This window comes from Pongo abelii, chromosome 1 (assembly GCF_028885655.2).
Source record: "Pongo abelii isolate AG06213 chromosome 1, NHGRI_mPonAbe1-v2.0_pri, whole genome shotgun sequence".
Classification (NCBI taxonomy): Eukaryota; Metazoa; Chordata; class Mammalia; order Primates; family Hominidae; genus Pongo; species Pongo abelii.
The window spans coordinates 100,926,816-100,949,405 of record NC_071985.2 but is presented as its reverse complement, the minus strand read 5'-3'; the positions used below and the strand labels follow the sequence as shown (position 1 = coordinate 100,949,405).

Sequence of the window (22,590 nt, the reverse complement as noted above, 5' to 3'; positions counted from 1 at the left end):
AAGCATTCAATTCAACAAGAAGATTTAACTATCCTAAATATATATGCACCTAACATCGAAGCACCCAAATTTATAAAACAAATACTACTAGACCTAAGCAAAGAAACAGACAGCCATGCTATACTAGTGGAGGACTTCAACATCCCACTGACAGCACTAGACAGATCACTGAGGCAGAAACCTAATAAGGAAACTTTGGACTTAAATTGGACTCTTGACCAAATGAACCTAATAGATGTCTATAGAATACCCTACCCAACAACCACAGAATATACATTCTTCTCATCTGAGCACAGAACATTCTCTAAGATTGACCACATACTCAGTCATAAAGTGAGTCTCAATAAATTTTTTTAAAAATGAAATTATATCAAGTATCTTCTCAGACTCCGGCACACCAGAGTAGGCCACACACTCACGTGCAGTGGCTTCAGGTATGGATCAGGGTCTTTCCCACTAATTGGCTTCAGTTATGATGTTGTAGGTCATCATTCTTCTGGCTTTAATATAAGAGAAGAAGGGATGTGGAAGAACTGGTCTCCAAGTGAGAGCATCCAGGGTGAAGAGTGTGGAAATAAGGGTCATTAGCACAAGAGAAGAGCCAGGTGATATCAAACGCATGTAGTAATGGCATAAAGGTGGAATGTTGCTCTCATTCTGCTGAAGTGGGCACCACGGAAACCTTGGTGCTACCACTCGCCAGTCAGGCCACAAGCCCAAGAACAGCACCAGGCGGTATAAGGACATATAAGAATGACATCACTTCAGATAGTCCTGAGAATGAGACCTATCCCTGCTTGGGGAAAACCACTCAGTGGGAGCAATAGTACCCTTCCTGCTTCCCTACCTGGGCTGATTGTAAGGAACAAGTGAAATCATGCACACCAATGTGCTTTAAACCTGTAAAACTCTGCCCCAAGAAGCTATGTGCCCTTTTGAGACTCCCTAGACGTGGACAGAAACATAAAATTTCTGCCTTTCTACCTTTTCCTTGGTCAGCATTGCTGAGCACATGCTCCAGCCTCTCCCTCAGGCGGTCATTGAGGCTGACAGACTCCTCCAGGTGCTAGCACAGGTTCTGGATCTCAGCAAGATTCTTTTCCAGCAGGTCGGCCCCTACTGCAAACCACCAAGACATAGGAGAGGTAGGAGGTAGGGAAGCCTGATCATCCCTGGGCAGCTGTGGGGCATGCCTGGCATATCTCTGCAAGATCCCTACCTATCTCTATCTTTCTGTCAGCTTCTTCCTCTCTCCTGGGCATTCAGGAAGCACCAGGCAACTTTACTTAAAGCTCCTGGGCTTTCAATCACACGGTGGCCCCCTGTGAGGAAACACCACAGGCCTCCTCCCAGACAGAGACCACCAAGTACATCTAAGGGAGATGGACACATGGTGAGAAACTGCTAAAGGCCTCTAGGCAGAACTGGCCTAGTAATGGGAAAGGCTGTCTACCTCCTTGGCATGAACAACAATCCAGAGAATCTCCCTCTCTACCTCATCCCTCTCCCCCATGATGATCCCAACTCAACAACCTTTGAGATTTCACTCACTCACAGAGAGAAAGACCAAGGTAAATGCATATGAAATTAAACCAGGCTGTGAATAATGAGTGATAGTGAATGTTCTCCTTTAACCAGTTTTGGCAAAGAGAAACATGGAAGAGCCTGGGAAGGTATCAGGATCTGAAGCGGGAACAGGAGAGAAGGGAACAATCTCCAAGGAAGGAAAAAGATGCACAGAGAGAGGAAGCTGAGAATAGGCCTCACCCACTGGGTGATTTTGCATAGGGTCAGGTTTTTCTCTGAGAATTTAAAATGTCTTATTGTTACACTACCTGGGACACAGAAATGGAGCTGCTTCAAGTCATTCCTCTAAGTAGCTGCACTCCTAGCTGCCAGGTGCCAGGATGTTTGGCTCCAAATCCAAAAGTAATGTTTATGGGGGCAGGACTGGCACGTGGTTGTATGTACAGTGTGTGTGAAAGATGTCTGTGAAAGAGTGGAAAGAGTGTGTAGGGGTGGGTGACTCTGTAGAAATAGTTTCCCATCCTACAGTAGCTCCTGACCTAAGGAAGACCTTCCCCATGGAAATCTGAGCTTAGCATTCCAGGACAGTCTTAATCTAGGCCTAAGAAGGTTGTAGCACAGAGAGAAGGCAGCATTTAAGTGTGAGGTAACTTATCCTCCTTGTAGAGCACCTCAGAATGTCCCTGACTTCTCCTACTCTCCTGCCCAGAGTGAGTTCCTAGGTACGGTGGCTAGGAGAAGGCACTTACAAAGAACAAGCACTGAGCTGGTTCTCACTGTCTGGCTGATCCACATATTGTCCTATCATTTTTTATGAACCAGGTTCTAACAGAGGAACCAAAAAATCCTCTGGCCAGGAAAGGAATGTGTCATTCCTATCAATGGGCTCGATTTCACCAAGTGCTCCTTTGTGTTTTACCAGAGGTTTCGGAGTTGGGCTGGTACAAAGAGGAGAAGGAGGCTAGGTCTCCAGATGCATTCATTTTTTGAGGCCTCATCTCTTCCCATGGGCCACTGCTACTGTGTTCTAGTGTCCTGCTCAGCTGGCCAGTGCTGCTCGAAGGATGGAAGGGCTGGGCAGACCTGGCTCCTTAGTTGCTGGGCAAAGCAGCTGAATCAGCAGAAATGGCAGGGCTGGCATCTGTCCAGAAATGAATGTGAGTGAGAAACCAACAGGGAAGTCATAAATGAGTGATTTAAAGGTAATTATAGTGAGTTGAATAGTGTCCTCCAAAAATTCATTCAGTTCACTTGGAACTTCAGAATGTGACCTTATTTGCAAATGGGGTTTTTGCAGAAATAATAAGGTAAGATGAGATGATACTGAATTGGGAGTATGTCTTAAATCCAACATGACTGATGTCCTTATGAGAGGAGAGGAGACACAGAGATAAAGAAACACACAGAGAAGGAGACCACGTAACAAGAGAGGCAGAGATTGGGGTGATGTGTCTACAACCCAGAAACCCCCAGAAGCCAGGAAGAGGCAAGGAAGGATCCTTCCCTGGAGTCTTCAGAGGGAGCATGGCCCTGCTGACTCCCTGATTTTAGATGTCTTCACCTCCAGAACTGTGAGAGAATACATTTCTGTTTTAAGATGCCCAGTTTGTGTTTCTTTGTTTTGGAAGCCCTCGAAAGCTAATAAAGCAATCCATGGAATGAAGACTAAGGCAGATGTCATCAGACTCATTTCCCAAGGACTCCCCATTTCACCCTAAAGTAAGTGGCATTTCTCAGCCTGTGACATAAGCAGTAGTGTTAGTTGTAATATCTGAGCATCACAGCGCACACACAGGAAAAATATGGGGCCCCTCTCCTAGCTCCCTTTATGGTTCCCAATGCTGGAATGATCCTGGGGAAGTACTTCAGAAATGTTTCTCCTAATAGCAGGACTCACAGCCAATCCTGGGAGTTCAGACAGTGAGGGGTGAAGCATTTTGTTGGTCTGTAAACAGGTGACTATTTATTCAACATTCTATGCCCTTGCCAGAAACACACCAGCTACTCCTTGCTGAGATTGTTCTACATTGAAGCTGTTGGAGGAGGAGGAGAAAATGGCCTCCACTTCTGGACAATGTGCAGAGAACCTAGACAGTGTTGCTTCCACTCCTGGTGGTTCTCGCTCTGGCCTCAGCTGACTCTGGACCTGCAGTGAAGCTGAGGGGGTGTCTGTCTAAGGCAAGTGGTGATTTGGATTCCACCTAGAATGGCTTTTGACACTGCAAAAATAATTCTTATGTACAGCTCACATTGTCTGGCTCCTGTCCATAGAATAGCTAGTGTACTCTTGCATAGAGGATTGTAGAATCAGAAAATACATGGCATCTTACAGCTCAATGATGCCATGAGAACATGGCCAGATCCTCTGGGCCCTTCATTACTGTCTCCCTTTGAGAGAAAAACACAGCTGGGGTGGCAGGGCCATAATTCAGAGAAAAGTTTTAGAGTCTTTCCCCTTTCAAGGATTATTATCAAGGGCTAAAGAATAGACAAGTTTCTCCTCTGAGCAGGTGGGAGTGAGGTTTCTGTTTGCCCTCAACAACATCACGTTCTTTTAGGAACTATGTTTAAATCAGTATCCAGTAGGTCTCTCCTTCTCCAATTTATAAAATATCAGATACTAATTAGAATCACTGTAAGGTAAAGAGTAAGGACAACTATGTTAAGTCTTTAATAAATGCCTGACTTAAAGTAGGAACTCAATCAAAATGTGATTCCCACCCCCTTTCAAACCTCCTTTATCTCAGAAAATCAGTTTACTCTCAACCATGGCCATAGGAAGTTCTAAGTTTTATCAGTAACCGTGATCAGTATTTTAATGTTCCATGGCCATACCACACGGGGAACATGCCCTACACTGCAGATGGAAAGCAACAGAGACTAGACTTTTGTGAAGGAAATTTAGCCTCACAATGTAGGTGTCATGCCAGTGCACTACAGGTTGACTGTTCTAGAAATTTTGGTTCAAAAACCAAAGAGGAAGTGGTGATAAACAGTTGCCCGTGTGAAAGGACAGTGACTTCAAGTGGGAAAGAGAAGGGCTTCGATCTCCCTCAGGAAAGAGTTGTGGCAAAAAGTAAGGCTGGTGCTCTCCAGATGCATCACGCCAGAGGCCACACCACACTGCAGGCAGTGGCAAGGATTGCAGGTAAGGGAAACATGGGCTTGCCCTTCTGCCATCTCTTGGGGCAGTGCTGAGGTTGAAACAAGTGCCTCTGGGCAACTGAATCAAGGATGTACATAAAAGTCCCATTGGCCCCTTGGAATAGGTGATGTACATATCAAGGGCAGCTCATCTATTTACAAATTCTTAGATAGAAGTGTAATACATGTAAGGTCTTGTCCCATCTTCAGAGGCCAGAACTCTGCTGGGTGCACAGAGCAGAAAAAGTGGAATGAGAAAAACACTGGCTCCAGAAGCCTAGCAAAAGAGGTGCTGAGAAGGAGTGAGCACCCTTTGTATGCAGCCCCTGACTTCTCAGGCTGCAGAGTGAAATGCTCAGAACCTGAGCTTTGAGTCAGATAGACTCAAAGTGTATGTTACCCCAAGCTGCTTTGTCGTCAGTAAGTTCCTTAACTTTACTGAGCCTCAGTGACCTCCACTATAAAAGCAGAACACCACTACCTACTTGAGGGGATCACTGTGTCAATTAAATGAGGCAATATATGTATAGTGGTCACTATTGTGAGCATAATAGGTGCTCAATCAATGAGAAGTTCCTGTCTTTCCTTGGCTGCTATAATCTTAGAGGAAACATTTTGCCACTTTGCTCCTCATTGTGAAATGAGAAACAGGAATAGTACCAGATCAAAACCCATTATGGGCCGGGCATGGTGGCTCATGCCTGTAAGCCCAGCACTTTGGGAGGCTGAGGCAGTTGGATCACCTGAGGTCAGGAGTTCGAGACCAGCCTGGCCAACATGGTCAAACCCCATCTCTACTAAAAATATAAAAATTAGCCTGGCGTGGTGGCAAGCACCTGTAATCCCAGCTACTTGGGAGGCTGAGGCAGGAGAATCACTTGAACCCAGGAGGCAGAGGTTGCAGTGAGCTGAGATTGTGCCACTGCACTCTAGCCTGGGCCACAACAGCAAAACTCCATCTCAAAAACAGCAACAACAACAAAAAACCATTATGGCTCACTCATTACCTAAAATAGCCAATTTAGAAAAAAACACCAGATACAGCCAGGGACTAAAAATAATTTCTTGGTATTGTCCACATTAGGATATGATTCATACTGGCCTAAAACTTCAAACACTTTTCTCAAGAGGAAAATTAAAGAGAAAACTGAGCAGGAGAAAAATGAAAGTCTGGTTTAAAACTTAATCTCCTCTTCCCGTCTCTACCAAGGCTATCCCAAGGACCCTCTCAGGGAAATTCTCAGGAGGGACATGCTGGTTGGTGATAGACTCAGCTTGAACCTCACATCATGCCCCCATTCACTGATGGTTTAGAGGGTGTTACAGCAAACTTATTAGGATGATGGATGGGATCTGTAAATGTATAAACGATAAAGATGATTTAGTGGTGAACAAAAAATAGGAACTGTGGGTGTTTACCCCAGGGATTCCAGGATTAGGTGCACAATGTTAGCAACACTCATGTCCCTAGTTTGAAAGATGACATAATTGTGTGCAGTGAAGAGGAACTATTTGCCCCCTTTCTCCCCTTCCCAACTCATGCCCCCCAAGACCAACACCATGTATGTGCCAGAGAGGATCTAGTGACTGATGACATGTGAGACTGGGAATGGAAAAAAGCTACCTGAAACCCTTGGGGCTTATGCTCAGCACTGAGTCCTGGAGCTGTGCCCGACCAGGTACATCACAGTGGATCTACAGGGCCCGGCTGCAAAGATGCCACCTCTTGGCCTAGACAATGTGTGAGCTCCCAAAAACTGGAGCCATGTGGGTACTCACTGACTACAGCCACTGAAGGATGCACTTCCTCCTTGTCAAGCTGTGGAGACGTGCTGCTCAGGGAGTGATGTGGGGTAGACTGGGTGTGGTTGCTGCACCAGATCTGGGGCTGAGTCTGGGACCGGGCATCCCACTTGGTCTCTAGGACTTCTGTCACTTTGCTCATATTATGCATCTTCCTCAAGATACTAGTGGGATAAGAAAGAAGAAAAAATAAAGGTCACCTAATGCCACAGCTGTACTAATCTGGAGGCTCACAGGAGAAGTAAAGGGGAGGTCAAGAGGATCATTCCTTCAGAGGAGAAGCCAAACAATTCATTTCGGTTTCAGGATAGAGTACGGAGGGAAGGGGGGGACAGAGCAAGCAACAGTTGTCCGGTGCATTGGCTACAAACATCCTGAGGAAAAACGAAGCCATAATGAGCCCCTTAAATAACACTCATGATTCCTTCACAAGACACCCAGAGACCCATAAGAGTTCAACTCCAGGTAAGGGCATGGTGGTGCATGCCTGTAATCCCAGCAATTTGGGAGGCCAAGGCAGGAGAATTGCTTGAGTCCAGGAATTCAAGACCAAACTGAGAAACATAGTGAGACTCTCTCTCTACAAAAAATAAAAATAAAAAATGAGATGGGTGTGGTGGTGTGCACCTGTAGTCCCAACTATTTAGGAGGCTGAGGAGGATCACTTGAGCCCAGGAGGTCAAGGATGCAGTGAGCAGTGATCATGCCACTGCATTCCAGCCTGGGCAACAGAGCAAGATCTCATCTCAAAAATAAAATTTTAAAAATGTAAAAAAAAAAAAAAAAAAAAGAATTCAACTCACTCTGTGAACATAATTTTTTAAATAGTATTTGCCGTAGGCCATTTAAAATAGGTTCCCCAGGCAATGTAGCCTCACTGGTGTCTTGTAGTTTCTAGATCTCCTTCCCTAAATATAGAGACACAGTATAAACTTTTGTTTGCAAGGAAAATTTGTAGCTGTTTAACACCTTCCAGCACTCCTTGGGTCACCCTTGAAGAAATCAGATATAATCTTACTCTGGTCTTTAAATAAGGGAAACCAGAGGTGATCCCTGGAGGTTCAGAAGACTCCTAAGACCCAGATAGGTTAGAGCAGCTCTATGTTACTAAATTGGTGAATTAATTGGTGAAAATAAAAGAATAATACATTTTTAAAAAAATTTTAAAAATGAGACTGCCTTATCACTAATACATGATGGTTTAATGGATAAATAAGCTATTTGTTTTTTACTAGCCATGTACGCTCCTGTTTCTTTGAGCTTCTGGCTCTTGCTTCTGGATCCTTCACCAGACTACACCTTCGATAGCCCCTGAAAATTTGGAGTTACCTGAGAGTCGAAGGCACCTGTCCTACTTGATTCTTCTTACTTGTACAGTCATCTGAGAACAAAATTCAAAAAGGACCAGTCATGCTTTAAGCAGGTCTCATTTCCCAGACTGCAAACAAACATGGAGTTCTATCTGGGACCAGAGACCTGACTACCTGATGCTTGCCTTGATTCCAGGATACTCTGAATTTTCCCAGATCTTGGGTTGAGTCTTTAGAGAGCTTGCCTGGCAGGCTTTCCTGAGCCCACCATGAAGGTCATCATCTCCACTTGCTTTGCCCTGAGTCACAGCAAAAAGCTAAAAATGTCTTTATTCCCACATATCATGGAACACGTATCCACTCCAGCCAAAGCCTCCAAGTCCTGGCATAAGGCCAGCACCCAAACCCATGGCTGTGTGTTCCACCATAGCTTTCATGCAGAACCTCCTCCCTTCTCCAAGGAGTTGATAGACATCCGTGTCCCACCTGCCATCAGGAGACAGCACAGTGAACTCAAGCCTTCTGCTACTATGGGCCCTTGGGTTCTCAAGGGGAAATTTCATGTAAAATGCTCCTGAAACAGCTAATTATCTCACTACCTTGTACTAGTACACACAGTGCCTAAACCATGCCAAAGTCAGCATGATTCTTTATCATTTTTTTGAAGTGCGCCGATTAATGTTACTTATTTAATCCCTAGAACAATCATGCAACATTCAAGGGCTGGAATTATTTGACTTAATTTTTTAGGTAGAGAAACAGAAATCAAAATAAATATTAACCTGTCCAGAGCTGGTAAGGAACACATATAAGCTAGAGGTAGGGTTTTTGGATTCCCAGTTCAGGGCCCTTCACAAAAACCAGCTGCCCCTGTTCCTTCTGTCTTTCTGCCAATTAGTTTCAGATGAATACCATCATCCCCGGGGATGCCTCCTGCCCTAACAGTCATATTCCATGAGGGATGGAGGTGCTGGTGATCATCATGGCATCCTCAACCCTTCTTGGAGCTCCTCACCAGCCAGTCCTGACTCTGTCATGGTCTTAAGGTGGTGATTACAAAGCAGGACACCAGGTTGAAAAGTGACTTGTGAATAGGAGTGGGATCCTGTGAACTTAGGACCTTGGGAGAGACTGAAAATCTTCCTAAGCTCTGCGGCCAACTTATCTGTGCTGAATTTTCTGGCAAGGCTCTCTGCCAGCTGGCTTCCTTTGGCCAGCTGCTCGCAGAAGTGCTGCTCCATATAGTGGTCAACGTTATTGCTGTGGAGTAGCTCCTCAAAGGTCTTTAGTGTGTTCTTCACATGCTGGATGAGAAGAGCAGAGGCCACTCTCCCAAGCTTCATCTTCTGCCGTAGATGGGTTAACTCTCGAGCCTGATCCTGAATCAAGGAATGATACTTCCTAAAGTAGAAAAAAAGAAGTAAAGGTAGATAGGAATAACTGATAGGTTATAGCAATTTAGAAGAAGGAACTTGAGAGTATCACCAAAGGAGGCCACACACTGAATTCTAGCATATGATTAGTGTCCTGAATATGGTAAAAGGAATGAAGGAAATGAAAACAATCTTTATGTGAAAGATCCCTTCTAAGATTGTCATTTTCCTTGCCACTTGCTAAAGAAGAAAAATCACTTGATCATATTAATAGATGAAGAAAAAGCATTTGACAAAATTCAACACTCATTCATCATAAAAACTCTCAACAAAGTGGGAATAGAGGAGACCTTCCTCAACTTGATAAAGAACATCTATAAAAACTCTACACTAATGTCATACTAGAAACTAGAAGCTTTCTCACTAGCATCAACAATAGGGCAAGAATTTCCCCGCTTACCACTCCTTTTCACCATCATACTGGAAATCCTAGCTAATGCAGTAAGATAAGCAAAGGAAATAAACGGTATACAGATTAGAAAAGATGAACTAAAACTGTCTTTGTTCACACATGACGCAGTTATCTATGTATTATAGAAAATCTCCAACATGGTGAAACCCCGTCTTTACAAAAAATACAAAAATTAGCCGGGCGTGGTGGCATGCGCTTGTAATCCAGCTACGTGGGAGGCTGAGGCAGGAGAATTGCTTGAATCCGGGAAGCACAGGTTGCAGTGAGCTGAGATTGTGCCACTCCACTCCACCCTGAATGACAAAGTGAGACACTGACTCAAAAAAAAAAAAAAAAGGCCGGGCACGGTGGCTCATGCCCGTAATTCCAGCACTTTGGGAGGTCGAGGCGGGCGGATCACGAGGTCAGGAGATCGAGACCATCCTGGCTAACACGGCAAAACCCCGTCTCTACTAAAAAAACAAAATAGTAGCCAGGCTACTCAGGAGGCTGAGGCAGGAGAATGGCGTGAACCCAGGAGGCAGAGCTTGCAGTGAGCCGAGATCGAGCCACTACACTCCAACCTGGGCAACACAGTGAGATTCCATCTCAAAAAAAAAAAAGAAAGAAAAGAAAAGAAAATCTGAAAGAATTGACAACAAAAATCTCCTGGAACTAGTAAGTGATTATGTCAAGGTAAAATCTAACAAAACATGTACAAGATCTGTATGAGGAAAACTGCAAAACTCTGTTGAGAGAGCTCAAAGAAGCACTAAATACACAGAGAGATATTCTGTGTTCATGGACAGGAAGACTAAATATTGTCAAGATGTCAGTTCTTCCCAACTTGATCTAAAGATTCAATGCAATACCAATCAAAATCTCAGCAAATAAATTTTGTGAATATCAACTAACAGATGCTAAGGTTTACATACAGAGGCAAAAGACCCAGAATGGCCAACACAATATTGAAAAGGAACAGAGGGCTGATATGACCTGACTTCAAGACTTACTGTAAAGCTACAGTAACCAGGACAGTATGAGATTTGTGAAAGAAAAGACAAATAAGACAGTGGAACAGAATAGAGATTCCAGAAGACTGCAAAATATAGCAGATTGATCTTTGACAAAGGGACAAGGGCAATACAATGGAGAAAAGATAGTATTTTCAACAAATGGTGCTGGAACAGCTGGACATCCACATGCAAAAAAAGTGAATCTAGACACAGACTTCACATTCTTCATGAAAACTTACTCAAAATGGATCATAGGCCTAAATGTAAAACATAAAATGATTAAAAAAAAAAAAACCCTAAAAGATAACAACAGCAGAAAATCTAGATGACCTTGGGTTTGGTGATGACTTTTTATTTATTTTATTTATTGATCTAAAGAGTCAATGCAATACCAATTTTAATTTAGAGACAGAGTCTGTAAATAAATTAACTATTTTATTTATTTGTTGGAGGGCATGATTATGGCTCACTGAAGCATTCCTTGGGTGTGATCATGGTGTGATTGTGGCTCACTGCAGCCAAACTCTTGGGCTCAGGTGATCCTCTTGCCTCAGCCTTCCAAAGTGCTGGGATTACAGGTGTGAGCCACCGAGCCCAGCTATATGATTACTTTTCAGATATAACACAAAAGGCATGATCCATAAAAGAAATAATTGATAATCTGGACTTCATTAAAATTAAAAACTTCTGCTCTACAAAAGGCACATCAAGAGAATGAGAAGACAACACACTGGGAGAAAATATTTGCAAAAGACATATCTGGTAAAGGACTATTATCCCAAATACACAAAGAACTCTTAAACTCAACAATAAGAAAATGAACAACACAATAAAAAATGGGCAAAAAACCCTGAACAGACACCTCACCAAAGATGATGGCAAACAAGAATATGAAAAGATGCTTAACATCATATGTCATTAGGGAATTGCAAATTAAAACAACGAGATACCACTCTACACCTATTAGAATGGCAAAATCCAGAACACTGATAACACCAAATGCTGGTAAGGATGTGGAACAACAGGTATTCTCATTCCTTGCCAGCGGGAATGCAAAATAGTACAGCCACTTTGGAAGATAGTTTGGCATTTTCTTGTGAAACTAAACATACTCTTACCAAATGACGTAGCAATCTGCTCCTCAGTATTTTCCCAAGTGAGCTGAAAACTTAAGTTCACACAAAAACCTGCACATGATGTTTATAGCAACTTTATTCATAACTGCAAAAACTTGGAAGCAACCAAGATGTCCTTCAGTAGGTGAATGGATAAATTTTGATACATGCAGTCAGTGGAATATTATTTGGTACTAAAAAGAAATGAGTTATGAAGCCATGAAAAGACATGAAAGAACGTTAAGTGTGTAAGTGAAAGAAGCCACTCTAAAAAGGCTACATACTGTATGACTCCGACTATATGACACTATGGAATAGGTAAAACAGTGGAGACAGTAAAAAGATCAGTGGTTGCCAGGTGTTAAGGGGGGAAAGGAGAATGAATAGGCAGAGCACAGAGGATTTTTAGGGCAGGGAATAGTCATTCTTTATTACAATGGTGGATACATACCATTATACATTTATACTTGTGTCAAAACCTATAGAATATACACCACCAAGAATGAACCCCACTGTAAACTGTGGACTTTGGGTGATGATGAGTCAATGTAGGTTCATCAGTTGTACCAAATGTTATCACTCGGGGGCAAGATGTTGATAGTGAGGGAGGCTGTGTTCATGCAGGGGTAGGGGGCATATGGGAACTCTCTGTTACTTTCCACTCAATTTTGCTGTGAACTTAAAACTGCTCTTAAAAAGTCTATTAAAAAAAGAATGACCACAGAAGTATAATTTTTAAAAATATATTTGATGAAGTGGGTGTAGTGTAGGCTTTGTGAATCGAGAGCACAGGATTCTAATGTTATCTCTGCCAGAGGCTATTATGCAACTTTGATCAAATGACTCTCTCTTAGGGCCTAAGTGTTCTCAGTTCTAAAATGAGGAAATGAGACTAACTGACTCTAGAGTTTTTTGGGTGTTTTGTTTTGTTTTGTTTTGTTTTGTTTTGTTTTGTTTTGTTTTGTTTTGTCTGAGATGGAATCTTGCTCTGTCATCCAGGCTGGAGTGCAGTGGCACGATCTTGGCTCACTGCAATCTCCGCCTTCCAGGTTCAAGCAATTCTCCTGCCTCAGCCTCCCGAGTAGCTGGGATTACAGGTGCCCACCACCATGCCCAGCTAATTTTTGTATTTTTAGTAGAGACGGGGTTTCACCATGTTGGCCAGGCTGTCTCCAATTCCTGACCTCAAGTGATCCGCCCACCTCAGCCTCCCAAAGTGCTGAGATTACAGGCACGAGCCACTGCGCCTGGCCTAGAGTTATTTTAGCTCTAACTAACATTATTCTCTGGGTCAGTGAAATTTAAGTGGAATATATTGGGCAGTGACCTAATGGAGCATGAAGCAGGATTTGAATCACTTCCAAAGCTGTGCACCAACCACTTAGGCAAATTAGTGATTTCAGTAACTTAGTATTTCAGTAACTGGTGCTCACAGGCAAATGCCTAATGGGTTAACCCCATATTATTTAAATGCTTCCAAAAAGCTATAGGAAAATGGCCATTAAAAACAAACTGACAAATCTAGCCAACAGGCCACTATTTGACAATTCTGCAAGCTTATTTTTAAAATTCAGCTTATCAAAACTGCCATTCCAGAAGCCAGGGACCTGAGTTTCCATAGAGGTTGGAGTAGAATAGAGGGGCCTCTGTATAAATCTACCTCCTCGGGAACTGGGACAGTTCAGCATTCACCAGAGTAATATATGAAGAAACAGGAGATTCCTACATGCTCCTGGGGATCCAGAAGAGAGACCACTCACATGACTGGAAGATTTCCAGCTCAGGTAACCACGAAGACCATATATTTGGTGAATACATGCAATGTTAGTTAGAATAAAGCCAAATTTCTCTGAATAATATAAAGTCATTACTAATAAAACTTTTATAGATTTTTCTCTAAAGAAATTTCCAGGAAGGTGTTAAGAGAAAGCCCTACAATTAAGGTATGGAGGCTGGCTGCAGGCCCTGAAAGCTACCCTGACGAGCAAAGACTTAATGCTGATAGTGGGAAGTCTCTTACCCACTGCAGGATACAGAGAATTCAGCTTCCTCAGGCCGAGGCTTCTGCTCATTCACTCCCTTCTCAGCAGGTCCTTTCTTCTCTGAGGGCTGATGCATCCCAGCCTTCTGTTGGGACATTTTCTCATGAAGAGCTCTCTTACAGCTGTCTTTGAAAGGAAGGACAGAGAAGAAAGATGTCTATGTCTCCACAATGGCCAGGCTTTTCTCCAAAACTACCTAAAGCAATTGAAACAAAATTATGGCTTACAGAGGTTAGATTATTAGTGGAGATCCTGTAGGACGATAGAATCTCAAGAGCAGAGCCTACCAGGAAGTAGAGTGAAGCCTACAAGTTCCTCAGCCATGAGGACCCAACAATCCACTGGGTAAAAGAAAGATGCAGCAAGTGCTGGGGTGGGGTTGGGGTGGGTGCTGTTATGAGGAGGAAGGGGAGGTCCCACAGGTGTTTAGAAGAAAAAACACGCAAATGATGAAATAAATGAATGAAAATAAATGGGGTTTAAACTGAGCTAAGGGATGAGTATTTTTGTTTCTTATAGCTGAGATAAGGTTCTTATGAAGTTCCCAGGGAATGTCCCTTCAGAGGTCAGGAAGCATTTTGCTTCCACAAGTTTTGAGAGTCATGAAGGCAGGAACACATTTTGAGATGCCAGAGCTCAAATCCCATGTCACTGGGACATCAACAATAGTGCTTGGGGAAGACTCTGGGTGCCAGCTCTTGAGTCACAATCACAGAATTAGAATGTGGAAGTAGCTACAGAACCCAAGGAAGCCCTGCCTTCTGATAGCCACACTCAATGCAAGGTTGCGTGTTTCACCCTGGAGGTCTCTATATCAGGGGAGGCCACCCCCTCAACAGCCAGCTTTTTTACCCTTTTGCTTATGTTGTCAACCAATTTCTAACCACAGCAAAATAACCTAAGTATACCTCTCCTTGAAAACATCAAAACATTTTCTCAGCAGCTTTTATTTTCTTGAAGACAATTTCAATAAAAACAATTCTTGTGGCTTTTCCTAAATGAATTTTTTTTTTAACTTCTAGTGAGTCTTACTCTTCGTTTTTAGGAACTCTCCATCTCCAGGTTTTCACTTCCTACATTCTTTCAAGAGTATAGTGACTAAAACTGGAGAATAATCATCTAAGTCTGACTAATAAATTTAGCCTCATGTTGTATTACCTTTTAATACATAATAAATAATATATCCCAATGCGATACTTGCTTCCTTTCCCTTGCAGTAGCAACGTGTAGGGGTTTCATTTAATATGAGGTCAATTTTAACCTTCCAAACTCCCATCCCACCCACCTTTGCTTGCACTCATGGGAAGGCTCAGTCTATACCTGGTTTGCCCACATTCCTAGGCTATAGACCTCTAGGACTCCCAATTTGAGAGGCACCATTTTTTTGGAGGGTACTGAATTTTGATTTCTGTCTCCTTTGCATCCTTACCAATGAAAACTGCTTTCAGCCACTCTCTGCTAGCCTCTTACCAGCACAGGGCTGAATTCACAAATGCCTTGAGGGGAAAACCTTTACCAAGTGTTCAGTTCACATCTCAATTCATTCTAGAATCTTGGCTTTTCAAGTCAAAATACCTGGACAGCTCCACATGTCTACCCACTCCCCACCCCCATGAGGTTACTTAAAGTGCTGCTGTTTTCTCTGATTCTTAACCACTGCCCTCTCCCCAGCTTCTCAGCCTCTTGTCCCTTACCAAGAATTAGCAAATACCCTGAGAGGGAAAAATTGTTTCATTCCAATGATCTTCTTTTTCTCTCTCTCTCTCCACCCCCTTTCTGTAGCTGGCCCTGTGGGTCCTAGCTTTTCAAAGACTTCAAACAGAATTCCTTTAAACCAGATTTTATCTACTTCTTTTCAAAGGAAGTGCTGATTTGCCACAAAGCTCCATTGTAACTGAAAGAGGAAATCTTCTACAAATTCCAGGTAAATCAAATTTTCCTACCTTGATTTCTGAAGAAAACAAAAAAAAGAGAAGAGGCCACTGGTAGGTACATACTTGCATTTTTCTTGTAATACTTAGGTAAGTCTGAATGGGTATTAAAGGCTGTTGCTAGAATCATGTGCCAAAGATTGTCTACCATGACCTAAACAATCAGGCCTGTCCAAGGTCCAAGAATTTGATCAGGTTGGATCCAGTCCTCTGGTGCACTAACAGAGATCCCGTCGGAGGATAGAATCCTGCTATAGGATTCTATGTCTGCACTTTGAATAGACACTTCAAGTAACCAGTTTTTCAGATACCTGGCCACTAATGTGGGGAGAAGAGGTCAAACAAACCATTGAACTTTCTAATTTATTTTAGGGAATGTTAAAAGTTCTCACTGGTACAGTTAGAAATGAAAACAAAGACATAGTAATAATAGTAATAATAATAATAACTGTTTCAAGAGCATTATTATGTGACTGGCATGGTTCCTAAGTTCTTTACTGTGTAGTAACTTATTTAGTCCACATAACAACCCTACAAATAGTGTTGATTTTTTTGTTTGGTTGTTGTTGTTGTTGTTGTTGTTTGAGAAGGAGTCTCTCTCTGTCACCCAGGCTGGAGTGCAGTGGTGTGATCTCAGCTCACTGCAACCTCTGCCTCCCGGGTTCAAGCAATTCTCCTGCCTCAGCCTCCTGAACAGCTGGATCACAGACCCCACCACCATGCCCAGCTAATTATTGTATTTTTAGTAGAGACAGGGTGGTTTCACCATGTCAGCCAGGCTGGTCTCAAACTCCTGATCTCAGATGATCCACCTACCTTGGCCTCCCAAAGTGCTGGAATTACAGGCTGAGCCACCCTGCCCAGTCGATAGTGTTGATTATTACAACCCCTTGTTGCAGATGAGAACATTGCACTGAAAGGCTGAGCTTACCTTTCCAGTTGTCCCATCATCTCTATGAGAGTGAGAGCCAGGACTCATCCAGACCCTTGCTCTGAGCCATTAGGCTTGGTGGTAACTAAGAAGATCTCACTAAGATGCGCATTCCCTCCTTCTTTCTCAATCTCCAAGATTTTGAGGAGAAAATGGAAATTAAAAGTAAGGCCTACAAGATGGCTATTATTTTAAAAAGAAGGAAAGAAAATTATCAGTGTTGGTGATGATGTGGAAAAATTGAAACCCTTGTGCACTGTTGTTTGGAATGCATTAGGTTGGTGCAAAAGTATCTGCGGTTTTTGTCATTACTTTTAATGGCAAAAATCGCAATTACTTTTGCACCAACCTAATAAAATGGTACAGCCACTGTGGAAACCCATATGGTGGTTCCTCAAAATATTAAAAATAATTATCACATGATCCAACAAATTTACTTCTGGATATATACTCAAAAGAACTGAAAGCAAGGACTCAAACAGATATTTGTGCACCTACATCAATAGCAGTATTACAATAGCTAAAGACGGGAAACAACCCAAGTGTCCAACAGCAGGTAAACGAATAAACAAAATGTGGCAAATACATGCAATGGAATATTATTCAGCCTTAAAAAAGAAAAGAAATTCTGACACATGCTACAACATAGATGAACCTGAGGACATTATGCAAAGTGAAATAAACCAGTCACAAAAGGAAAAATACTATATAATTCTGCTTATATGAAGTACCTAGAGTAGTCAAATTCATAGAGATAGGAAATAGAATGGTGGTTGTGCCAGGGGCTAGGGAGGGAAGAATGGGAAATTAATGGGTATAGGGTTTAGGAACTTTAGTCTAAGAAAGTAGAATATCGGATGCCAGAAATTCAGTTTTCTTTCTGTTCCAAGATCCCTTTAGCTAGAGCAACATATTGAAGTCAGAGTTCCTAAGGGAAAATCATTGTGTATGGAGATCATCCTTGTGGATCAAATGTGAATCAACAGTAGATCAAAAGATATTCCACTTTTGCAGATATTGATATTTGTTGGACCCATAAGATTTTATCTAGTATTAGATAGATAAGATGTGAACCACTTCTCAACACTGCAGACTCAAATACTAGGAAATACTAAGAACCTTAGGACAAACAAATAGCCAGTCCAAAAAGACTCACAGACTAGATAAGCTGTCATCTACCACCTAACAGATAATGTATCCCTGTTAACCACTATCCCCAGATGTTCATTTCATAAAATCAAAAACAGAATTCCATGCTGATCATGGAAAAAAATAGTTGACAATGTACAAATGAGACAGAGAAAAAATACTTATCTAAGAATTACATTTAGTGTCTAAAAGCCAAATAGCTCAATTTCTGCTCATGAGATTCAACAGATGAACTAAGGGAACATATGCCAATAGCTCTGAGATTACAGGTCCGCATGGGATGCCGATAAGGTGCAGGATTCTATTAGCTAAGATTATATGTCTCAGGTGGGCAAATCTTTGTGGAAATAGCAAGAAAAAAGAAAAACTGTCAAGGAATAATACAGAGACAGTGTGATGGTTAATTTTATGTGTTAACTTGGCTAGACCACAGTGCCCAGGTATGTGGTCAAATATAATTCTGGAGGATTCTGAGAAAGGGTCTTTTGGATGACAGTAACATTTGCATTAGTAGACTTTGAGTAGAGCAGGTTGCCCCATGTCATGTGGGTGGACCTCATCCAATCAGTTGAAGGCCTGAATGGAATGAGATTGACCTTCCTGGAAGAGGAAATTCTACCAACAGAATATCTTAGGACTCAAATAACAACTCTTCCCTGGGTCTCCAGCCTGCCTGCCTTGAACTTTCACAATCATGTGAGCTAATTCCTTAAAATAAATCAATAAAAATAGATAATAGATGGATGATTCTGTTTCTCTGGAGAACCTTGACTAATACAGATAGCATACTAATTCACCCTTGCCATTTATAGAGGAAAGAGTGGAGTAATAAGTATCAGAAACCAATAATGTTTTTCTTCCCTTGAGTAAGCTGCTTGGCACAAAGCTATTAAAGAGGTGACTCTAGCCTGGTCTTCTCCAGACCTGGTCACCACAGAAACAAATTATAGCTATACAAAATATCTTGGAAGTTTAGCTGAAGAGATGGGGAGATACCCTACTGCTCAATGTCCACCATGTCATCTGTTGTACCTCCCCTTAGTTAAGTCAGGAGGGCAACACTCCATTTATTTTTTATTTTATTTTGTATGTATGTGTGTGTGAGATGGAGTCTCACTCTGTGGCCCAGGCTGGAGTACAGTGGCGTGATCTTGGCTCACTGCAACCCTGCTTCCCAGGTTCAAGTGATTCTTGTGCTTCAGCCTCCCGAGTAGCTAAGATTACAGGCACAGGCCACCACCTGTGCTAATTTTTATGTTTTTAGTAGAGATGGGGCTTCACTATTTTGGCCACACGGGTCTCGAACTCCTGACCTCAGGTGATCTGCCCACCTCGGCCTTCCAAAGTGCTGGGATTACAGGTGTGAGCCACAGCGCCCAGCCCCTTTATTTATCAGACAGATGTATAGAAAGTTTATTGTGCTAGCAAGAGTATGAAGAAAAGTATTCTCTGAGTTGAAAAAACAAATTGGAATATAAATTGGTACCACTTCTATGGAAGGCAAATTTACAGGGCTTATTAATTAAAGTAAAAAACGTGTACTGTAACCACTATGATACAGCAATTGCGCTTCCAGAACTCTACCCTATAGAAATCCGTGTACAAATAGCAAAAGATATTTGCACAGGAATGATGACTGCAGCATTATTTGTAATCGTAAAATCATAGAACCAACTTAATTTCAAAAACAACATGTAAAGGGTTAGATGATGGAACAAACAAAAGAAGAAATGCCTTCATCAAAAATAATGCAGAGGATAATAATAATCTTGAGTCTACTGATAACATTATTGATAGAGCGATTATTAAATCTAGGCACATCCTGCAAATGAGGTATTATTACCATCCTCATATTACAGTTGAAAAAATATTGAGGTACAAATAGCTTGTCAATAGCCCTAAGGCACAAAGAGAAGCAAGATTTTATCCAGAACCCGTGAACAGATCACACAAAGTTTCTCTTGTTCCCTGGTCCAAGGAACTTCTGTACCTTCCAACTACATTTCTTTCCAGCAGAGAGACCTTCTTGGAGGATGAGAAGCAGCCACTAGTTGACAGGAGGGGAAGTGAGGAATGTAGTCTTCAAGGGAGCAGACCACCGTGGGAGTTATAAAAGGTCAGTAACGCCTCTGGGTGGGCTCGAACCACCAACCTCTTGGTTAACAGCCAAACGCGCTAACCGATTGCGCCACAGAGACGTGGCTAAGCTCCTGACTTCGTTCTAAAAGATGGTAAGCTGTCACTAAACGCTAGCTAGCACCATCAGCCTTTTGTAAAATGACTGGGTAATCTCCAAAGCCTCGGAAAGCCGGAGCAGTCAGAGCGACGAATCTACTGGTTTGTCAAGTTTGAAACCTGTGCGTTGAGTGATTCCGAAACGCCCCGCACCCCGCCTTGCCCCCTCACCTGCCTGAGAAGCCGGCGCTTCCGGAGATGCCGGGATCGCGACTCCTGTTAGAGCGACTTGGGCCCCAGGGAAGCTCTAACGCCCAGGGCGCTCAATTAGGACTTGTTGAATTAATAATACATTTGAGAGACAGAACATACAATCGAACAATGGCCGGACTATACATAAAAATATAACTGTGATCCACAACCTGGGGCCACCTGCCCAAGAAATCAACTTCCTTATCTACAAATAAACAACCGGGGAAGCCAGCCTGCTACTATATAAGTCAGACTCACAGGGAGCCAGGCAGTTATCTGTAGTAACAAACAATAACATCCATAACAATCGGCTCCAAATGGCCAGAGCTTGGTTAGTAACTGACACTTTCCCTAATTTATGTTCCCTCTTGCAACTTAGGACCAACAAGGGAAAGCCAAATATGCACCCCTAACCAAGCACACAGGATGTCCCCCTTCTAGTTAGCCCACAGGCAGCTTCCCCACACCAACAGTCTCCAATCAGGGCACACCTGAAGCCTTCCCTTTCCTCAGCTATAAAGCTGTCCCACTCCTCTGCCTACCTTCTAAGCGCTGTCAAAATGCAAGTGCCGGTGGCTGATGCCGGTGGCTGACGCCCTTGCGTCAGAATAAATAACCATTGCTTTTTTCATTTGATTGGCCTTCATTTTCACACTTTGTCATCTTTAAGCTTTTAGTCCTTTGAAGCATTCTGAGAGTGGAAAATAAATGAAAGGATTTTTCAAAGGGGGAAGTTATTTTTTTAAAGGCTTTATTCTGGTCAACTGATTTCCAAGTGTGCAGTGTCCCATGGGGTAGGCCACAAAGAGGCCTAGAGTGCACCATCTGTGCTGCTGCAGCTCCTGGCTCTCAACAGAACTGAGATCTAAGTCCTCATGATCAGATAAGCTTCCAAGGGCCTAAACCTCCTATTACCACCAACTTGGGGATTAGGAGTTCAACAGACAAATTTGGTGGGGGGACGCAGGCACACAAACATTCAGACCATAGCAGTGCATAAAGGTAGCTCATCACTGAAGTTTTAATTTGTGTTTCCCTAGCGAGTAATGATTTTGAACATTTTTCTTACGTCTTTTGGGGTCAGTGGGCAAGATCAGGAAAGGGGCAGGGACCAAAGGAGACATGAAGAGGGAAACAGCAGGGACAATGAGACCTCCCAGGAGACTTGTGCAGAGGCAAAGGCTGGATCCTGAGAGATGAGAATTGTTTTTGTCATGTATTTGAATGGGAAGAAATAGAGAAAGGACATGAAAGAGAAAAAAACACAAGAACTTGTAGCTATCCAAGAACAAAACAGGAAAATATTGTGGATATTTTTGCATCAAAAATATTAAAAGCAGCCCACTGGCAACCCCAGGTTTATGGTGCACCATGATGATATAATTGTTAGTACTCTTCACTGTGGCCGAAGCAACCTTGGCTGGAATTGGAGCCGCAGTAGCATCTGGCTTGCTTCTTGGCAAGATTTGGTATGTGTTACAGTTTCACTTTTTAAATCCCCTTACCAACTGCACCCAGTAGCTGTGGTCAGAGAGCAGGGTTTACTGTGTCTCCCTGTGATGCAGTCAGGACAAAAGAAGGAAACCCCCACAGTGCACTAACCTAGGGCAGAATCTCTGGGGAAGGTTAGAAGGGACCGTGTGTCTGAGCATGTGCAGGAACCGTCTCAAAAGGTAAGGCCCTGACTCTTCAGGAGCCTTGTCTGTAGCGTCAACTGACATAATGGTGTGGTAATAACCATTTTTCTGGCTGAGATATTTCAAAGGTCAGTAAGGCCTTTTTAGATGCAATGACAATGAGCTTTGTATGAGTTCTCATTCAACAAGGTATTTTACAATAAAATCTGATCATATAAAACCCAATAAATATAATAGAACCTAAACTGGATGCCATCCTCCACCTCCCTCACCTAATTATTTGGCGGGGGAATGGGAGCGCTAATAGTACATTATTGAAGTATAATTCACATAGAGTAACATGCACAAATCTTAAGGGCATAGAAACGTAACCATCGCCTAGATCAAGTTATAGAAAATTTCCATCAGCCCAGAAAGGTCAATAACCTCCTTTAGATTCCCAGCCACCTTCCTTTCACTTAAACAAACCATTCTGATTTCTATCTTCACAGATGAATGTTGACTGTTTCTGAAATCCACATAAATGAATATACTTTTTTGTGTCTGACTTCTAATTTCATTCAGCATAATGTTTTTGAGATGCATCCATGTTTTGAATATATTATTTTGGTGTTATTGATGACTGTTATTTCTGTGTGGATGACTGGGTTATTTCCAATTCTGGCTCTCATGAACAAAACTGCTATATTCTAGTACAATTCTTTTTGTAGACATATGCACTCATTTTTCTTCAG

The 22,590-nt window shown here is 42.5% G+C and overlaps 1 protein-coding gene and 1 non-coding gene across 5 annotated transcripts in view; both read right to left on the bottom strand.

Annotated features, from left to right (window-relative positions):
* LOC129049397 (neuroblastoma breakpoint family member 6-like protein) overlaps nucleotides 1-14,421 on the bottom strand; it is a 56,630-nt gene extending 42,209 nt beyond the window's left edge. Inside the window, exons 1-6 of one of the 4 annotated variants that reach the window (XM_054528525.2) lie at nucleotides 14,009-14,421; nucleotides 13,760-13,907; nucleotides 8,800-9,185; nucleotides 7,804-7,855; nucleotides 6,451-6,638; nucleotides 3,470-3,684 (exon numbers count right to left, since the gene is read on the bottom strand). In XM_054528525.2, the coding sequence (XP_054384500.1) occupies nucleotides 3,503-3,684; nucleotides 6,451-6,638; nucleotides 7,804-7,855; nucleotides 8,800-9,185; nucleotides 13,760-13,878 (927 nt within the window). In that variant the 5' untranslated portion in view covers nucleotides 13,879-13,907; nucleotides 14,009-14,421 and the 3' untranslated portion in view covers nucleotides 3,470-3,502. Of the gene's footprint in view, nucleotides 1-3,469; nucleotides 3,685-6,450; nucleotides 6,639-7,803; nucleotides 7,859-8,799; nucleotides 9,186-13,759; nucleotides 13,908-14,008 lie in introns of those variants that run through there. The other 3 variants (XM_054528530.1, XM_054528533.2, XM_054528527.2) reach the window with 3 other exon arrangements.
* Nucleotides 14,422-19,916: 5,495 nt separating this feature from the next.
* On the bottom strand, nucleotides 19,917-19,990 carry TRNAN-GUU (transfer RNA asparagine (anticodon GUU)). The gene has a single exon. It is a non-coding gene; the product is annotated as a tRNA-Asn (tRNA).
* Between the last annotated feature and the right edge of the window lie 2,600 nt (nucleotides 19,991-22,590).